The 17,702-nt window shown below is 39.7% G+C and overlaps 1 protein-coding gene across 1 annotated transcript in view; it reads right to left on the bottom strand.

The window, feature by feature from the left end:
• Slc25a54 (solute carrier family 25, member 54) overlaps positions 1 to 17,702 on the bottom strand; it is a 36,084-nt gene that overhangs the window by 7,869 nt on the left and 10,513 nt on the right. Inside the window, exons 3-6 of the mRNA NM_029054.1 lie at positions 14,419 to 14,506; positions 10,027 to 10,138; positions 5,859 to 6,017; positions 1,325 to 1,477 (exon numbers count right to left, since the gene is read on the bottom strand). Coding sequence (NP_083330.1) covers positions 1,325 to 1,477; positions 5,859 to 6,017; positions 10,027 to 10,138; positions 14,419 to 14,506 — 512 coding nt within the window. The remainder of the gene's footprint in view (positions 1 to 1,324; positions 1,478 to 5,858; positions 6,018 to 10,026; positions 10,139 to 14,418; positions 14,507 to 17,702) is intronic.

Below are 17,702 nucleotides of genomic sequence, written 5' to 3'. Positions count from 1 at the left end.
CCAAAATGGGTCAAAGCTTACTGCTAGAGTGGAGTGTAATGAAGCTAAGCAGCCATTGTTGTCTTTTACTCTTTTTTTTTAAGAGTTATTTTTATTATTATTATTACGTATTTTCCTCAATTACATTTCCAGTGCTATCCCAAAAGTCCCCCATACCCTCCCCCCCACTCACCTACCCACCCACTCCCTCTTTTTGGCCCTGGTGTTCCCCTGTACTGGGGCATATAAAGTTTGCCTGTCCAATGGGCCTCTCTTTCCAGTGATGGCCGACTAGGCCATCTTTTGATACATATGCAGCTAGAGACACGAGCTCCGGGATACTGGTTAGTTCATAATGTTGTTGCACCTACAGGGTTGCAGATCTCTTTAGCTCCTTGGATACTTTCTCTAGCTCCTCCATTGGGGACCCTGTTATCCATCCAATAGCTGACTGTGAGCATCCACTTCTGTGTTTGCTAGGCCCCGGCCTAGTCTCACAAGAGACAGCTATATCTGGGTCCTTTCAGCAAACACTTGCTAGTGTATGCAATGGTGTCATCGTTTCACATGCATTCTTTGACCTCCCATCTTCCACCATACAATTGTGTAGCTTGAAGACTCTCAAAGAGTTAGTAGACGTGAACTTCACAGCCTCTAGAAACATAAGACACACATCTTTTTTCTTTATAAATTACTGAGTGCCTCACAGCTGTTCTGTAAGCATAAGATGGACATAGATAGACTAAAAGAAACCTTACGGTCAGTGGGGAAAAGTGAAAGTGTTCCCCAAGACCCAGGACAAGACAAAAACTCTCACTCATTTCTGCTCAAGATAGAATTAAGAGTTCTAATCAGGCCCAGCATTGGTGGCACAAACCTTTAATCCCAGCACTTGGGAGGCAGAAGCAGAGGCAGGTATATCTTTATGAGTTTGAGGCCAGCCTAGTCTACAGAATGAGTTCCAGGACAGCCAGGGCTACACAGAGAAACCCTGAAATTTAGTACACATTTCTCAACTTTTTCTTCACTAATTCTTGGTTCATTAATAAATAGACTGAAATATCTAAAAAACATTCAAATGGTTCTAAGAAAAAAAAAAGCAAGTATTAAGTGTTTTGTGGACACCTTGCATGCTGTGACAATGAAGAGAACTAGTCACAGACCTGTCATTGTACTACAGTGTAACCTACACCATAGCGTAAGAAAGCACAAGAAGCCAAATGAAAATAAAGCAGTAATGTTTTACACTGACAACTACTGCTTATACATACGTGTGTTCTCCTTCACAAAAGTCTAAACCTTTAAAAACTAAGTTTAAAAGATGATTAAGTCAATAGCATCTTACCTGTTCATAGGCCCCGATCTTGATTGCTGTCTCTGGTGCAATTTTTAAAATATTTACACCATTTCCTCGCCAAAGAGAAAAAAAGCCTCCTTCCTTTACCATCTGCTTGAACATGTGAACCAAGCCCATTTTATTCACTTTTAAACTTTGAACCTAGAAATAACCAGCAAATTCATCAGCTTATTTTGCCGGTAATATAAAATAACGTCATTGCTGGTGAAACAATTATACCAGATACTTCATAGCTTTCAACAGCAGTTTCATTTTCCTTCAGTCATGTAAAATTGATGTTAGTATTTTTCTTGTCCCCTACACATAACCAAGTCATCTTCCCTCTATCCAATGTTTTGGATCCCGTGCTTCAAATAAAGGAGAATCACAGAAATGAACACTCTGTGGGTTTTACCTTGCATACTGCTCAGCATAGATGGTGAAGGCATTCACACTCAACTCCACTTTGCCTTCCAGGCTCTTGAGTAACTCTGTGCACTGTAGCTATGCGCTATAGTCTACCTGCCCAGGAATCAGTTAGGAGCTATCTCAGTTCTCAAATCTACGGCTACAGTATTACCATAGCACATATATTCCAGTATCCCTCATTTCATTTCATTAAGGCCCCAAAGCTCAGCAGTAGTGGTATTTGCAAGGTGCAGATGCCAGAGGTAACAAAGTGCTTCCTTAAGAGACAGAATTAAAGCCATGTAACTTGCATTAGAGTCTATGATCATGTCTGTACTACCTTAATAATCTATTATGCTTAATTATAAATTAAACTTGATCACATGTATGAATATATATAAGTATGTATGTATATATGTATGTATGTATGTATGGGATAAAATACAGTAGTCTAGGGTTTATTACTATTCACAGTATAAGGTCACTAATAGAAATTTTTCCTAAAGCATCAAAGGAAGATAAAGACAAGTTATGAAGACAAAAATAATTCAATTATCAGAAACTCTTAGCACAAGCAAATAATACTGAAAAATTATTAAAGACCATATTGAAATATGCCCAGCCGGGCATGGTGGCACACGCCTTTAATCCCAGCACTCGAGAGGCAGAGGCAGGTGGATTTCTGAGTTTGAGGCCAACCTGGTATACAGAGTGAGTTCTAGGACAGCCAGGGCTACACAGAAAAACCTTGTCTCTAAATAAACAAACAAACAAACAAACAAATAAATAAATAAATAAATGGAAGGAAGGAAGGAAGGAAGAAAGGAAGGAAGGAAGGAAGGAAGGAAGGACGGAAGGAAGAAAGAAAGAAAGAAAGAAAGAAAGAAAGAAAGAAAGAAAGAAAGAAAGAAAGAAAGAAAGAAAGAAAGAAAGAAAGAAAGAAAGAAATTTGCCCTGAAGACAGAACTGATGTGAATACATCAAACTTTCAACAGTGAATATATTGAGGTTTCAAGGTATTGTGGCTTGAATTGTAGCTCTCAAAATTCATTTGTTGAAGTCCTAATGTGTACAAATCCACAGCCCAAGGGCTGTGGTCTTATTTAAATAGGGTCTTTGCATATGAAATAAAGTTAAGCAGATATGACCTTTATTCTTAGAAAGGTTGGACACAGAGACCTAGCATAAAGGAAGGCAATGAGAAGTGCTAGGAAGATGGCCATATCCAAGTCAAGGAGAGACACCCAGCGCAGACCCCCCCCCCTTAAGCTCAGAGGAGCCAGCCCTGCTGGCTACTTGACTGGTCCTCCAGGCTGCAGAACTACCACACCTTTCTGTTTCTATGCCAGGGTGTGGTGCTTTGTCACTGAATCCCTAACAACATATATACGGGATGCACAGGTCAGCAAATGTCTGCCTCTATGCTTTTCTGTGGTTTTTGTGTTATGCTTTTCTTTAAAAAAAAAAAAGTGTGTGTGTGTGTGTGTGTGTAAGAGGGAGGAAAGGAGGGAGGGAGGGAGAGAGACTGGCTTAATACCTGGTATGTAACTGAGGTTGATCTTAGACCCCTGATCTCCTGCCTCTGTTTCCTCAGGTGCTGGTATTGTGTTACCACACCTGGCTTTAATTCCCACTTACAGTTCCTTCTTATTCCCAACTTTTTTCTAAAGTTTCCTTTTCTTTTTCACATCCTTCTCCTACTCTATCTGCTTTATTCCTTTCTGTCTTTCATTCTTTTCATTAAACTACATTTGCTCCATAATTTTAATTTAAGATTTCTTTATTGTTTGATAATTTCATACATACGTAATGTGTTTTGATAAGATCTGCCCTCGTTTCCTCCCCTCCATCTCTGCCCCTAACCCCTCCATCACCTTTCTGCCTCCATTTCATGTGCTTTTCATGTCTGCTTGATGCTACATGCATGAGATGGGTGCAGGGCCATCTCCTGCAGCACAGGGCGAGTCTCAGGCTCACATCCTTGGAGAGAGCTCTCCCCCTCCCACAGCAGCCGTCCATTTCTCCAATAGCTCTTCGGAGATGGCGTTTCATGAGGGAGCCTCCCCTGTCTGTGCTGTAATTTTAGCTGGCCTGATTTTCCACGGGTCTTGTTCATGCTGTCACAGCTGCTGTGGATTCATGTGTGCAGCACCCTATCACAACCAACAAATGTTGCCGCATGCTTTTGCACTCTCCCTAATCCAGCGACCCATGATTATCCCTGCTCTGTAGTAAAACCTCTGAAGTGACGGTTACTATTTTCAACATCATACCATCTCTGCAGGCTGATTCTATATGTCTGTAACATTCTGGGAAATAAGAACTACAATCTTCCATCTTTGCATTTCTTGCACACAATAGGACATTTTCTTTCTTACTTTGCCCTCCTGGCTCTATTCCCATCTCTTTAACCATTCAACAATGTCTCCATCTATATATTGCTGAATGTGTCTCCATCTGTGTACTGATTTACATTTCTATCTGTGTACTGCTGTACATGTGTCCATCTGTGTACTGCTGTACATGTGTCCATCTCTGTACTGCTGCACATGTCTCCATCTGTGTACTGCTGTACATGTGTCCATCTGTGTACTGCTGTACATGTGTCCATCTCTGTACTGCTGCACATGTCTCCATCTGTGTACTGCTGTACATGTGTCCATCTGGGTACTGCTGTACATGTGTCCATCTCTGTACTGCTGTACATGTGACCATATGTGTACTGCTGTACATGTCTCCATCTGTGTTCTGCTGCACATGTGACCATATGTGTATTGCTGTACATGTGTCCATCTGGGTACTGCTGTACATGTGTCCATCTGTGTACTGCTGCACATGTGACCATATGTGTACTTCTGTACATGTCTCCATCTGTGTTCTGCTGCACATATGACCATATGTGTACTGCTGTACATGTGTCCATCTGTGTACTGCTGTACATGTCTCCATCTGTGCACTGCTGCACATGTCTCCATCTATATAGAGCTATACATGCCTCCATTTGTGTAGTGATGTGCATGTCTATGTTTTTCCTTTACATGTAATTTTTAAATTTTCTTACAGGCCCAGTTACTGGGGAAACTGAGTTCTCTAATGTGCTTCACAACATTTTCAACTTTCCTTTCCTAACAATGGTTCAAATTTAGCTTCCTGAATAGAGTATGGGTTACACCTGGAGTCAAACACATAGAAGGACAATGGGTTAGTTGTACCATTACCACATAGAAGGACAATGGGTTAGTTGTCCAATTTCCATGTACTATGTGTATTCTCTATATTTAGATTATTAAACTAAAGCCTTCATTTCCATTGGATAACTTATCTAAGATATCATTATATATCTACCGGAGAAATAAATGGTATATATTCTCCCTTGGTATTTCCACAGTACTAGTGTGGTTTTGGTCTGGCTATATAATGGTGTTTTAATATTTGTTGTCAAATTATTTATTTTCCCTGATGTATTAGAATTCCTCTAATGGTAAAAAGTGCGTCTAACCCACTATAGTACCTAACGCCCATTAAACTAGCTAATACCTAACATACCTGCTGAATATGTATGGAATGAATAAATGAAGTTCCCTTAATCCAAAATAATATCCTTTTAACACACGGCATTTTCTTAAAATGGCATAAAATTGAATATTTAATCAGAGTTACAGGCTTTGAAAGAACAAAGAATAATTACAGATAATTTACAAAGTTCTTAACTAGGTAACATTACAGTTTTACACAATTATCATATATTATACTAATCATACATCATACTTTATATATCATATATTATTATATATCATATATTATATATTCTATAATATATTATATATCATATATTATAATAATCATTCTTAACTTAACACCAAAGGTTACCGATATCACCAAAACAACAAAGGACAATAAAACAACCATTATTTTTTAATTATAAATTTTAATTCATAACATTTTTCTTGATGTTTATATTCTTATAGAAAAAAGTATCTAACAAGTATTGATTTGTAATTACAAATTTTAATTCATTGAAGTTTCAATGAGAAGGTACTAAGATATCTGCCAGGCACTTAAAATCAACGTTAAACTTATCAAGGACTCTTCATGTTACTCTACTCTTCAGGAGTGGGCAAGGCATGAGAACTACCTGCATCGTGACTTTCAAGCGTTCCAAAGGTGCCGTGCATGTCCGTGTGATCGCACTCGCTATTCCTGCTGCTACTAACCGCTTCCACCATTCTCCAGACATCTTCTCTTGTTCTGTAAATTCATCTGGAATACTTATACTCTCTCCTATATCAATTATCTGATAAACACAAAAATAATTAGACAGTGAAGTGTAAACAGTTGAGAAATAAGAGCATAACTTTCTACAAAGATCAAGAAAAACTTTTCACACAGACGGAAAACTCAACATTTCTTTTTCAGATCACCTCCTAAACTGAAGATTGACAATTTACTTAGTACACAGTGCTTATACTCGAATGGTTTTGAATAATATTTACATGAAGATTTAAACTACTCATTAAATTCAGTATTAATTTAAAATAATTCTCAAACTATTTGTATAACCTCTTTCATGAACAATGTAAACCTGAGAGCAGGGAACACACCACTTCGCATGATGCCTGCCACACAGTACCTGAGGAAGGAGTACTGAATAAGTTACCACACTTTATCCCAGATTCTTAGATGTAACCTAAGCCAGGAGTCAGCAACAGCAACTCACGTGCTCCAACTTACTACTTGCAGTGATCTTTTGTTGACCAATTTTCTCTTTAAAAATACATTATTACAATGAATTTATATGTAGCAATTTTACCTTTAGCAATCATATTTTCTGTCCTGAAGACTATTTTTGAAGTGTTAAAGCATTATGTTTCGGTAAAGACTGTCAAACTAGACTTGAAGACTTGGATTCTATTTATTACTGTTGATGTAGTAGGCAAGTTACTGCTCTTAGCTTCCCCACATTTATTCCTTCATTCCATTATTGCCCTTTCAGGAAACTTCTCAAACTATTTTCCCTCTGTCCTGAGGATTTCTTCATAACTCAATTGCTTTCTCTCTAATACAGTTTTGATTGATCAGTTCATTTCTGTTTATTGTTTGGCCACTCTTTTACAAAGTAAATCCAATGAGGCCAACAACCTGGTCTCCTTTGTGTACTGTTGGAGACCTAGATCTTAGCTTAAGATAAGTGTGCTCAATAAATACTGTTGAAGTGACAAGTCAGTGTGCTGGCCCTGGGCTTGGTATTCATGGCAGGTCATGCAGAAGTTGGTTTCTGCCTCTGACATTTAGAAACCTTTGTTATTATCTCTATAATAGAGGCATAGGAAAAGATACAATCAACTACAATACAGAGCAATAACTACAACCAAGGCATCCTAAGAAAATCCTACAGAGGCACTGGATGCATAAATGAATTGGACTTGCTGGACTAAGAAAGGGGAGGCAACATTGGTCAGGCAGGGAAAGAAGAATGGGTCTAGGGGAGTTGGGTAGAGGTAAGTATGATCAAAGCACATCGCACAAAATCTCAAAGAGCTAATAAAAATATAATATTTTAGAAATAGAAATTGTAAATTTAAAAATAATTTTAAAAGAAAGTGAGTTTCAATGTTTAGGGAAAAATAAATTCTTTATAGTTAAAGTAACTTAAAGCCTCAAAGGCCCAATTTGAATCCAGGCATCATGAGTTCAGAGGCCACAATCTTATTGCCTTTCTATATAAGCAGGGATGTTGTAGGCAATGAAAATGATACACTTGAAGATATCACTCATTTTAAGAACCACAAGATCATATGTAGTCATGGAAAGAAATGCTAAAAATAAAATAAAATAAAATAAAATAAAATAAAATAGCAAAAGCCAGTGGGATGGCACTGCAGATAAAGGTGATGGCTGCCAAACCAGACAACCTGAGTTCACTTTCCAGAATTTATGCAGTTCAAGGAAAAAACTGACTCTGGCCAGTATCCTGACACCTCTACATGCACACCACGGCATAGCACAATACCCACACTAGGTTTAATTTCTTTTTAAATGATATATATAATATGGGTTAGAAATCAAAAAGTTTCTAGAGTAACCAAACCAAGAGCTTGAAATAGTCACTATCTTGCTAGGTTGGTTATAAAGTTCATAAAAGAAATATTACTACAGCTTAAACCACTTAATGACCCTCACATATTTATCGTGGAAGATTTCAATAACCCACTCTAATCAGTGGACAGGTCATCTAGCCAAAAACTAAATGGAGAAATGCTAGAGTTAACTGACTGACATCATAAACCAAATGGACCTAACAGATATAGAGAGAACATTTCACCCAAATACAAAAACAAAACAAAACAAAACAAAAAACACTAACAACAACAAAACCTTCTCCTCAGCACCACATGGAACTTTCTCCAAAACTGACAACATGATGCTTGGTCACAAAGCAAATCTCAACAGATACAATAAAATTGAAATAACTGCCCATCCTATCAGACCACCATAGATTAAGGCTGTATTTCAACAGAAACAACAGAGAGCTTACAAACTCATGAAAACTGAACAACTCTCAACTGAATGAAGCAGAAATGGAAAGGGTATGGAACCAGAGGGAAGGAGATGTAGGGAGGAACTTGAAGGAGTTGTGGGAGAGGAAACGAATCAGAATACATTGCATGAAAAAACCTATTCGCAATAGAAGAACGATCCGGTAATGCATCCTGGGCAATAGTTACAGGAGACAAAATGAACATTTAAGGGCCAGTCAAAAAGTAAGAAATCAGATGTGTTATCACCATACTATATAAATCAAAACCCAAGTATGAAGTGATGTAACATAGTCTTCACATACGTTCAAATATTCACAAACACAGATGAAACCAAGTGCCTGTCGTAACATGTATTCAATACTTATATTCTTAGATTGTTTTACCAACGCATTACTTGAACTCTTAAAATTCATACCACTAGCCCTTAAAGAATTTTAATCCCTGCACTTGGGAGGCAGAAGCAGGTAGGTCTCTGAGTTCAAGGCCAGCCTGGTCTACAGAGTGAGTTCTAGGACAGCCAGGGTTACACAGAGAAACCCTGTCTAGAAAAGACAAAACAAAACACTCTCTCCACCATCTAATTGAAGAAACTGAGGCAAGGGGGTGTAAGATGTAGGGTTCAAACTTGGGCCTTCTGATTGCAGAGCTATTAGCCTTTTTGTGTGTGTCAGCTATGGTGGAAGATGGACACTGAGAACAGAATGCTGTGGACGCAGTATTAGGATTTCAATTCCCCCAGCGTACATCTAAAGAAGGCAAAAGTCTTTAACTACAGACTTTCCTTTACTCCATGTGGTGGATTTGGCCTAATGCTGCTTTATTGTGTTAATTTGGTCCCCAAAATTGCACGAGAAGCCACACAGCCACACACAGGACACTGGGGGACCCTCCCACCAGTTGGTTTTGATTGGAATAAGGTTGCTGGTAGCCCATGGCTGGGCAGAGAGACAGAGGCAGGATTTTAGGAGTCCTGGGCAAGAGACTGAGGAGGGAGGAGGAAGGGAGATAACCACCATGCCGGGGAGTGTGCCAGACAGAGAACACAGCCATCCTGTAGGTGCTGGGGAACTCAGCCCAAGAGGGCTGCAGGTCTGGGTCCGGGGCAGCCAAGATGGATGATTGGTTTTAGTAAGCAATAACTCAGGAATATCGGAGGGGAGTGTGTTAGCCACATGGAAGTTTGGAAGTAGCCCAACTATTGAGCAGTTTAAGGCATATTAAAATATAAGGCCTGGTGTGTGTCTTTCATTTGGGAAGCCAGAACATTGCGGGGAGGGTAGCGAGGAGCACCGCTGTCACCGCCGGAGTCGATTTGAGTAGCGATTATTTGGGTCCAGACACACTCCTTACAACATTAGGGCAGGTGCTAACAATTAAAAGAGCTGATAACTTGTACATTTGTTGCTTTTTCACTCTAAATTCTGAAATCTGAATATGTAATTTTATATTTCTGATGCCAAAAAATCCACTCAGTCTAAAAAAACGAAAGGAAAACATTTTTCTCCACTTTTCTAGGACTATCCAATTATACATAACAACATGACTTATAACATAGAGTGGGTCGTTTTAGTAAGTAAAACAAATTGTGGTTTCTATATTTTCACATAAAACACTACTTGTCCTTCCAAAATTAATAGAATATTGTTAAAAGGAAATAAAACATTCTTTGCCACTGGGGCTAAAACTAAAATAGGGACAATGAAATGAAATTTACAATAACAACAATTAAAAAAATAAAAAAAGTTAAATGCAGAATAACCTTACAGTAGAATGCTTCCAGAAACGAACAATGTCAGTGATATTTTTTGCAGGGTGGAAGAAAAAGAAATCTCTCCATTCATCCCAGTCTACTGTCATCGACCCGTCAAAATCCATGCTGAAATGAAATTTTAAATGGTGTTTACCACACTTATAATACTACCATTATTCACACTACTCAAACACTTGTGGAGTGTTTGTTCCTGAAGCCATTCTTTTGGACTTCATGGATATAACTATATTTTCCAACCCCTCTTTTAAAGAACAGGCTATCTTTTAGATCAATGTCATGCTTTAAGAGAAATTGAGATGACAACAACATATAGTCAACTCTTACATCTCCCCACACCTAGGCTCTCCTGTTGGTTACATCTTACATAATTGTGGTTTGTTTGTTACAACGCCTGACTAATGGTTGACACATTACTCATAGCTACATTTTATATTTTACTAAGCCATCCTACCTTTTAAACTAATGTTCTTTTCCCCTTCAGTGTCACACTGAGATACAACATTCTGTTCAGAGATCACGTCTCCCTAAGGTCCTAACTATGGCATTTTTCAGACACTTCTTATTTTGAACAATATTGACATTTCCAAAGAGCACTGATGATCAGTGGCTGGGGAGACAGCCCAGCATGTAAAAGGCTTGCCTCGCAACCACGGGAATCTGAGTTCAGTTCCCAGAAGCCATGCAGAAGCAAGCTGGGTGTGCTAAGGAGGTAGAAACTTGCAGGTTCCCCTGGCTCGCTAGCCAGCCAACCTAACATAAGCTGAGCATTCTAGCCACAGGGAGACCCCCATCTCAACAAAAGAAAATAAGCAAACAAAAACAGTGGATGGAGCCTGTGGACAACATTTGAGCTTGTCCTCTGGTCTCAGTGGATCAAAGTGCTTGCTGCACAAGTCTAATGACCTGAGCTCAATTCCTGAAACCCTCTGTGGAAGGAGAACTGACCGCTAAACGTTGTCTTCCACCTTTCACACGTAACACATGCACCTGAGCACACACAAAATAATAAATATTAAAATGTCACCTTAATAATGCCAGCTGTACCTGAGTTCTGAGGACAGAACTGGTCTTTGTGCCCACACGGCATGAACTTTCTCCACTGAGCCACTTCCCCAACCCCACAGACTTTCTGATTCAGTTCTTTGTCTGTTGGTATTTCCTTCGTTTTAAACTCTTTAAAGATTTTTGAATATTAACCCTCTATCAGGTACAGGTGGTAAAGATTTTTTTCCAACTTTCCACTGAAAATAGCTGCCCTTATTCACATAGCAACAGGAGTCCTGTTCAAGAAGTCCTTGCCTGCACCTATATCTTGGAGTGTTTTCCCTGCTTTTCCCTCCAGCCGTCTCAGGAGGCACTTTGAGTTAATTATTGTGCCTGCAAGCTCTTGTTGGCATCTGCCATAGTGTATGGGTTTGGTGGTTGTTTATGGGATGGATCCCCAAGTGGGGCAGTCTCTGGATGGTCATTCCTTCTGTCTCTTACTGAACTTTGTCTTTGTAATTCCTTCCATGGGTATTTTGTTCCCCCTTCTAAGAAAGATTCTGAGCTTCTGGGCTAATATCCACTTATCAGTGAGTGCATATCATGTGTGCTCTTTTATGATTGGGTTACCTCACTGTACTGGCTAGTTTTGTGTCAACTTGACACAGCTGGAGTTATCACAGAGAAAGGAGCTTCAGTTGAGGAAATGCCTCCATGAGATCCAACTGTAAGGCATTTTCTCAATTAGTGATCAAGGGGGAAAGGTCCCCTTGTGGGTGGGACCATCTCTGGGCTGGTAGTCTTGGGTTCTATAAGAGAGCAGGCTGAGCAAGCCAGGTGAGGCAAGCCAGTAAAGAACATCCCTCCATGGCCTCTGAATCAGCTCTTGCTTCCTGACCTGCTTGAGTTCCAGTCCTGACTTCCTTTGGTGATGAACAGCAATATGGAAGTGTAAGCCAAATAAACCCTTTCCTCCCCAACTTGCTTCTTGGTCATGATGTTTGTGCAGGAATAGAAACCCTGACTAAGACACTCACTTACGATGATATCCTCCAGATCTATCCATTTGTCTAAGAATTTAAAGAGCTTGCTGACATGAGCCTGATATAGCTTTTTCCTGAGAGGCTCTGCCAGTGCTTGGCAAATACAAAAGTGGATGTTCACAATCATCTACTGGGCAGAGCACAGGGTCCCCAATGAAGGAGCTAGAGAAAGTACCCAAAGAGCTGAAGGGGTTTGCAGCCCCATAGGAGGAACATCAATATTAACTAACCAGTACCCCCAGAGCTCCTTGAGACTAAACCACTGATCAAAGAAAACACATGGTGGGACATGTGGCTCTAGCTGCATATGTAGCAGAGGATGTCCTAGTCGGTCATCAGTGGGAGGAGAGGCCCTAGGTCCTGTGAAGGTTCTATGCGCCAGTATAGGGGAATGCCAGGGCTGGGAATGGGAGTGGGTGGGTTGGGGAGCAGGGGAAGGGGGGAGGGGATAGAGTTTTATCATAGAGGAAACTAGGAAAGGGGATGACATTTGAAATGTAAATAAATAAAATATCTAATAAAAAATATTGTGCCGGGTACGACATTAGGATCTGCTTCTGAATATGCACAGATTTTACCTCAGCACATCCAGTTCTCCAACACCCTAAGAGGCTGCGTTTTCTCCAATGTGTAGTTTTAGCATCTTTGTCAAAAACCAGGTGGCTGCAGTTACCTGACTCATAGCTGGGTCCTCTATTCGATTCTGTTGATCTCTCTGTTGTTGTGCAAGTACCATGCTGTTTCTATTACTATGGCTCTATAGTATAATTTGAAATCAGTTAGTGATACCTCCAGCACTGTTCTTTTAATCAATATTGCCTTGGGTCTTTTATGCTTCTAGATAAAGTTTAAGATTTTTTTTCTTTCTATGGATAATAGCGCTAGAATTTTGACAAGTATTGGACTAAATCTGTAGACTGTTTTTTGTAGGACACACACACAGCTTTTAAAACACAGCTTTTTTAAAGCTGACTTAAGGACTTGAAAGTATGAGTGGTTTTATAACTGTTAATGAAATTTAATTAGACTCCTCAAACATAGGGAACAGAAATCTCAGCTAGTTTTGTGTAAGTTCTTTTAAGCCTCTAAGAAATAGATAACTGTAATTATTGGTATTAATTGTCAACTGAACACCTAAAAGACAAGACTCCAGCCACTCCCTGACGGACTGTCTTGGATAACCTTAGCCTCTGATTGTCTCTGGGGGTTGGGGGTATCTTGATTGTGTTAATTGACAGAAAAACCTACCCGCTGTGGATGGCACAGTTCCGGGCCTGGGATCCTGGACTGTGAGTGGAAATGTGAGCTGAGCTCACATTCATGTTCATGTGCTCTGCCCTTGATGGTGGACGCCATGTGCCCAGCAGCTTCACACCCACCACCCTGACTCCCCACAGCGAGGGACTGTCACCCAGAATTGTGAGTCAAGGTAAAATATTTCTCCTTTAAGTTGCTTTTGTCAAGGCATTTTATCCCAGCAACAAGAGACATAACTAGGATAATCCAATTCTATTTTGTATCTTACAAAGCAGATACGTGGAGAGAGGTTAAGGCAGGAGCTCAGGGCAGGAACTTGGAGACAGAAACTGAAGCGGAGGCCATGGAGAAACACTGCTTACTGGCTTGTTCCCCATGGCTTGAACATTGGTTTCTTCTACAACTCAGGACCACCTGCCCAGGGTTATACCCCTGAGGGGGCTGAGCTCACCCTCATCAATCATTAATGAAGAAAATGCCCCCAGAGAGCTGCCTAGAAGCAATCTGATAAAGGGATTTTCTCAGTTGAGGTTCTTCTTCTCAGATAACTTTACCTTATGTCACGTGCACACACACACACACAGAGAGAGAGAGAGAGAGAGAGAGAGAGAGAGAGAGGGAGGGAGAGAGAGAGAGAGAGGGAGAGAGAGAGAGAGAGAGCAGGACATGGGGCTTGATTAGGCTGGGCTGGCTGGCTAATGGGCTCAAGGAATGAGTCTGCTTCTACATTCCCAGTATACCATTATACACAGACTTTATGCAGATCCTGGGAATCAAGCTTAAGTCCTGATGCTCCACAGCAAGCACTTTACCCACTGAGCCATCTTCCCCAGACTCCCCCCCCCCCCTCCAGAGAAAAAACATCTTAATGTGTTTGCCACAGGAATGGATACAGATGAATTAATAAAGAAAAATGGATAATATAACACAAAGACTAAAGAAATACACGTTCAACCATCTCATACATATGAATCCATATGAACTCTTTAAAAATCTCTCTGCAAAATGAGAGATGGCATCCGAAATGCCACATGTATTGCAGTTAACGTCCAGCATAGACTATAAAACTAAAGGGTATCAAAGACGAGAACACAGGCTGACCTTTTCAAGATGTCTTTGGCCTGAGAGAGAGAAATGTGGATTCCCAATGATCTCACGGCAGCGACTATTTCTGAAGCATCTATTACGCCTTTAAAAAGTGAAAACACTAAGTTAAGAATCTGAGACAATGGCAATACACTTAGAATATGACCTCCCTGGACTGGAAAGTCTGTGTTTGCTGGGTGTCTTTACTCTCAAATCCATGACTCAAAGCCTAAAAACACCGAAATGTTGCCACCGAGTTTACATTTGGTAGTTAAGTCTCTTTAAACTGAAACAACAGTTGTTTTACCTAGCTATTTGTCCAGGTATGAACAGTCATGCTTCAGGAAAAAAAATATTTATGAATAGCTCATGGCTCAGACATCACTTGAAATATTAGAAATCACAGGCACACTGCATGCATTTTTATAAACTCCAAATTCTAAATTTCAAACAACATCTGTCCCTGAGGACTAAAGACAGTAACACATTTGACTATTGTATCTATTTGAAAAGAGCTGAAAAAGTTAGTTCTGAAAACCTGATTCAGGGGCAAAAGAATAAAGGACTCTGTTTATGAAGTAAAAGATCCAACATCCTTATACAACCAAGCTCTTTTAACAGAAACATGTACTATATTAAATTATATATGTGTGTGTGTGTGTGTATGTATATATATATGTACATGTATATATATATACACACACATATATATATATATGTATGTATGTGTATGTGTGTGTATGTGTATGTGTATATGTATATGTATATACTTCTCGCTTGTTGAAGAGGTCTTAAGCCCAATAAGAGAGCTGTTGGTTTTCACTAAGGTATGTGTGTCATATGTGTGTGTGTGTGTGTGTGTGTGTGTGTGTGTGTGTGTGTGTATGCTGTGGTGGTTTGAATATGCTTGGCCCATAGGAAGTGGCACTATTAGGAGGTGTGGCCTTGTTGGGGTAGGTGTGGCCTTGTTGGAGGAAATCTGTCACTGTGGGTATAGGCTTTGAGGTCCTATGCCTAAGGTCCATCCAGGGCAGAAGCAGGTCTCCTCCTGGCTGCCTTCAGAACAAGATGTAGAATTCTCATCTTCTTCTCCCAAACCATGTCTGAAACTGAAACTATAAGCCAGCCCCGATGAAATGTCTTCTTTTATAAGAGTTGCCTTGATCACGATATCTCTTCACAGCAATGAAACCCTAAGGTATATGCCTAATATGTAGTTCATGTTCACATAGCTCTATGTTGTGAAGGGAAAATTAAAAATTCCATATTCTCCTCAAACTCTAGAACACAACTGTAACACATTTTCCAAATTAAAAAAAAATCACATTCTTTTTACTTTTATCATATATTTTTCTATTTTTTCATTTTAATGTTTTATTTATTATTTTTATATGCATTGGTGCCTTGCCTGAATATTTCTCTGTGTAAGGGTGTCAGACCCTCTGAAACTGGAGTTACAGGCAGTTGAGAGTCACCATATAGATGCTGGGAGTTGAACCTGGGTCCTTTGCAAGAGCAGCCACTGCTCTAAACTGCTGAGCCATCTGTTCAGCCCCTCTTTTTCTATATTTTATGATTGTAATATAATTATATCATTTCACCTTTCCTTTTCCTCCCTCAACCCCTCAACTCTCTCAACTATATGGTCTCTTTTTAATTGTTGTGAAGTATTGAGTGTGTGTTTACTTACTAATATTTATATGTGTATGTGTTCTTAAGTATATAAATACAACCTGAGAAGTCCATGAAACACTACTTGTATGTACATGTTTTAAGACTAACCATTTGGTAGCAGATAACCAATTGGTCTGCTCTTTCCTGGGGAAGACTATTTATCTAGCTTTCAGATCCCTTAGATGCCTGTCACTCTTTGTCTAAGGTTGAGGTTTCTTGAGATTTTTTTTCCTCCTTCCATATTAGTATGTCTATTGGTGTTGTCCTTCCTCAGGTCTTGTTTAGGCAGCCATGTTGGTGATACTTCAGAGTTATAACTTTCTGCCCTCTCTTCAATAATGACCCCTGAATCTTAAGTGCAGGAATTGTGTTGCAGATGTTATCAGTTGCGACTTGGCTCCACAGCTCTGCATGTGATCTTCTGTAATGGTCTCCATCTGTTGCAAAGAGAAATTTCCTTGATGAGGAGTAAAGACTACACTTATCTGTGAGTATAAGGACAAATATTTAGAAGATAACTAGGGATTATGCTAGTTAGTAAAGTCACAGTTGTAGGTGTTCTCCAGAATCCATGACTTCACTAGCCTTTGGCAGTTGGCTAGGTTTCCAGTACAAGTCATGATTTCTCTCTTGTTGAGCAGGTCTTAAGTCCAATAAGAGCGTTATTGGTTATCACCAAGGTCTGTATATCACTACTGTACCCTTAGGGTTATTGTGCATGCTGGTCATTGTTGCAGCTCATAGGCATATCCAAGTGCCACAGTGTGTATGTGGAAGTCAAAAGACAAGTTTCAAGAATCAGTTCTATTCTTTCACTGTAGTATCAGGGATCAAACTCAAGTTGTCAGACTTGCAAGCAAGCACCTTCCCCATTTAGCCATCTTACCTGTCCTGATAATTCTTGAATGTGTGTGTGTGTATATATATCATTCTTTATATCAACTTACTATCTCCTGACTTAAAAATACATCAAAATGTTACTATAAATTTAATCATACTTTTCATTTCCATAAACCATTTACAGAAATTATGTATGAGAAACTATGTACATGTGAGGTATTAATTCATCAACAAAGACACTTTTTCACACAGAGTCACATTTTTTTTATGACTCAGGTATTCCAAGCTCCAGACAAGGGAGTGTACTGGCCTACGAACCAAAGTTTCTTCAAATGATAGCTCTTTACTTAACAAACGCTCATCTGTTAAGTTCAATATTTTTTTAAATTGTTAACCTGCTATGTAAATCACTATCTTCGCTGGGGTTACTATTGCTGAGATAAAACACCACGATCAAAAGCGACTTGGGGAGAAAAGGATTTATTTTGCTCGCAGTTTCACGTCACAGTTCACCATCAAAAGTAGTGAGGGCAGGAACTGAAGCAGAGAGGGAACCTGGAGGCAGGAGCTGATGCAGAAGCCATAAAGAAGTGTTGTTTACTGACTTATTCCTCGTGGTTTGATCAGCCTCCTTTCTTACAAAACCCGAGATCACCAGTCCATGGATAAAACCACTCACAATAGGCTGGATCCTTTCCAATCGATCACTAATTAAGAAAATGCCCTACAAACCTGATTACAGCCCCATCTTATAAACGCATGCTCTCAGTTGAGGTTCCCTCCTC

Source organism: Mus musculus, chromosome 3, assembly GCF_000001635.26.
Source record: "Mus musculus strain C57BL/6J chromosome 3, GRCm38.p6 C57BL/6J".
Taxonomy (NCBI): Eukaryota; Metazoa; Chordata; class Mammalia; order Rodentia; family Muridae; genus Mus; species Mus musculus.
This window is presented reverse-complemented; position numbering and strand designations above follow the sequence as displayed.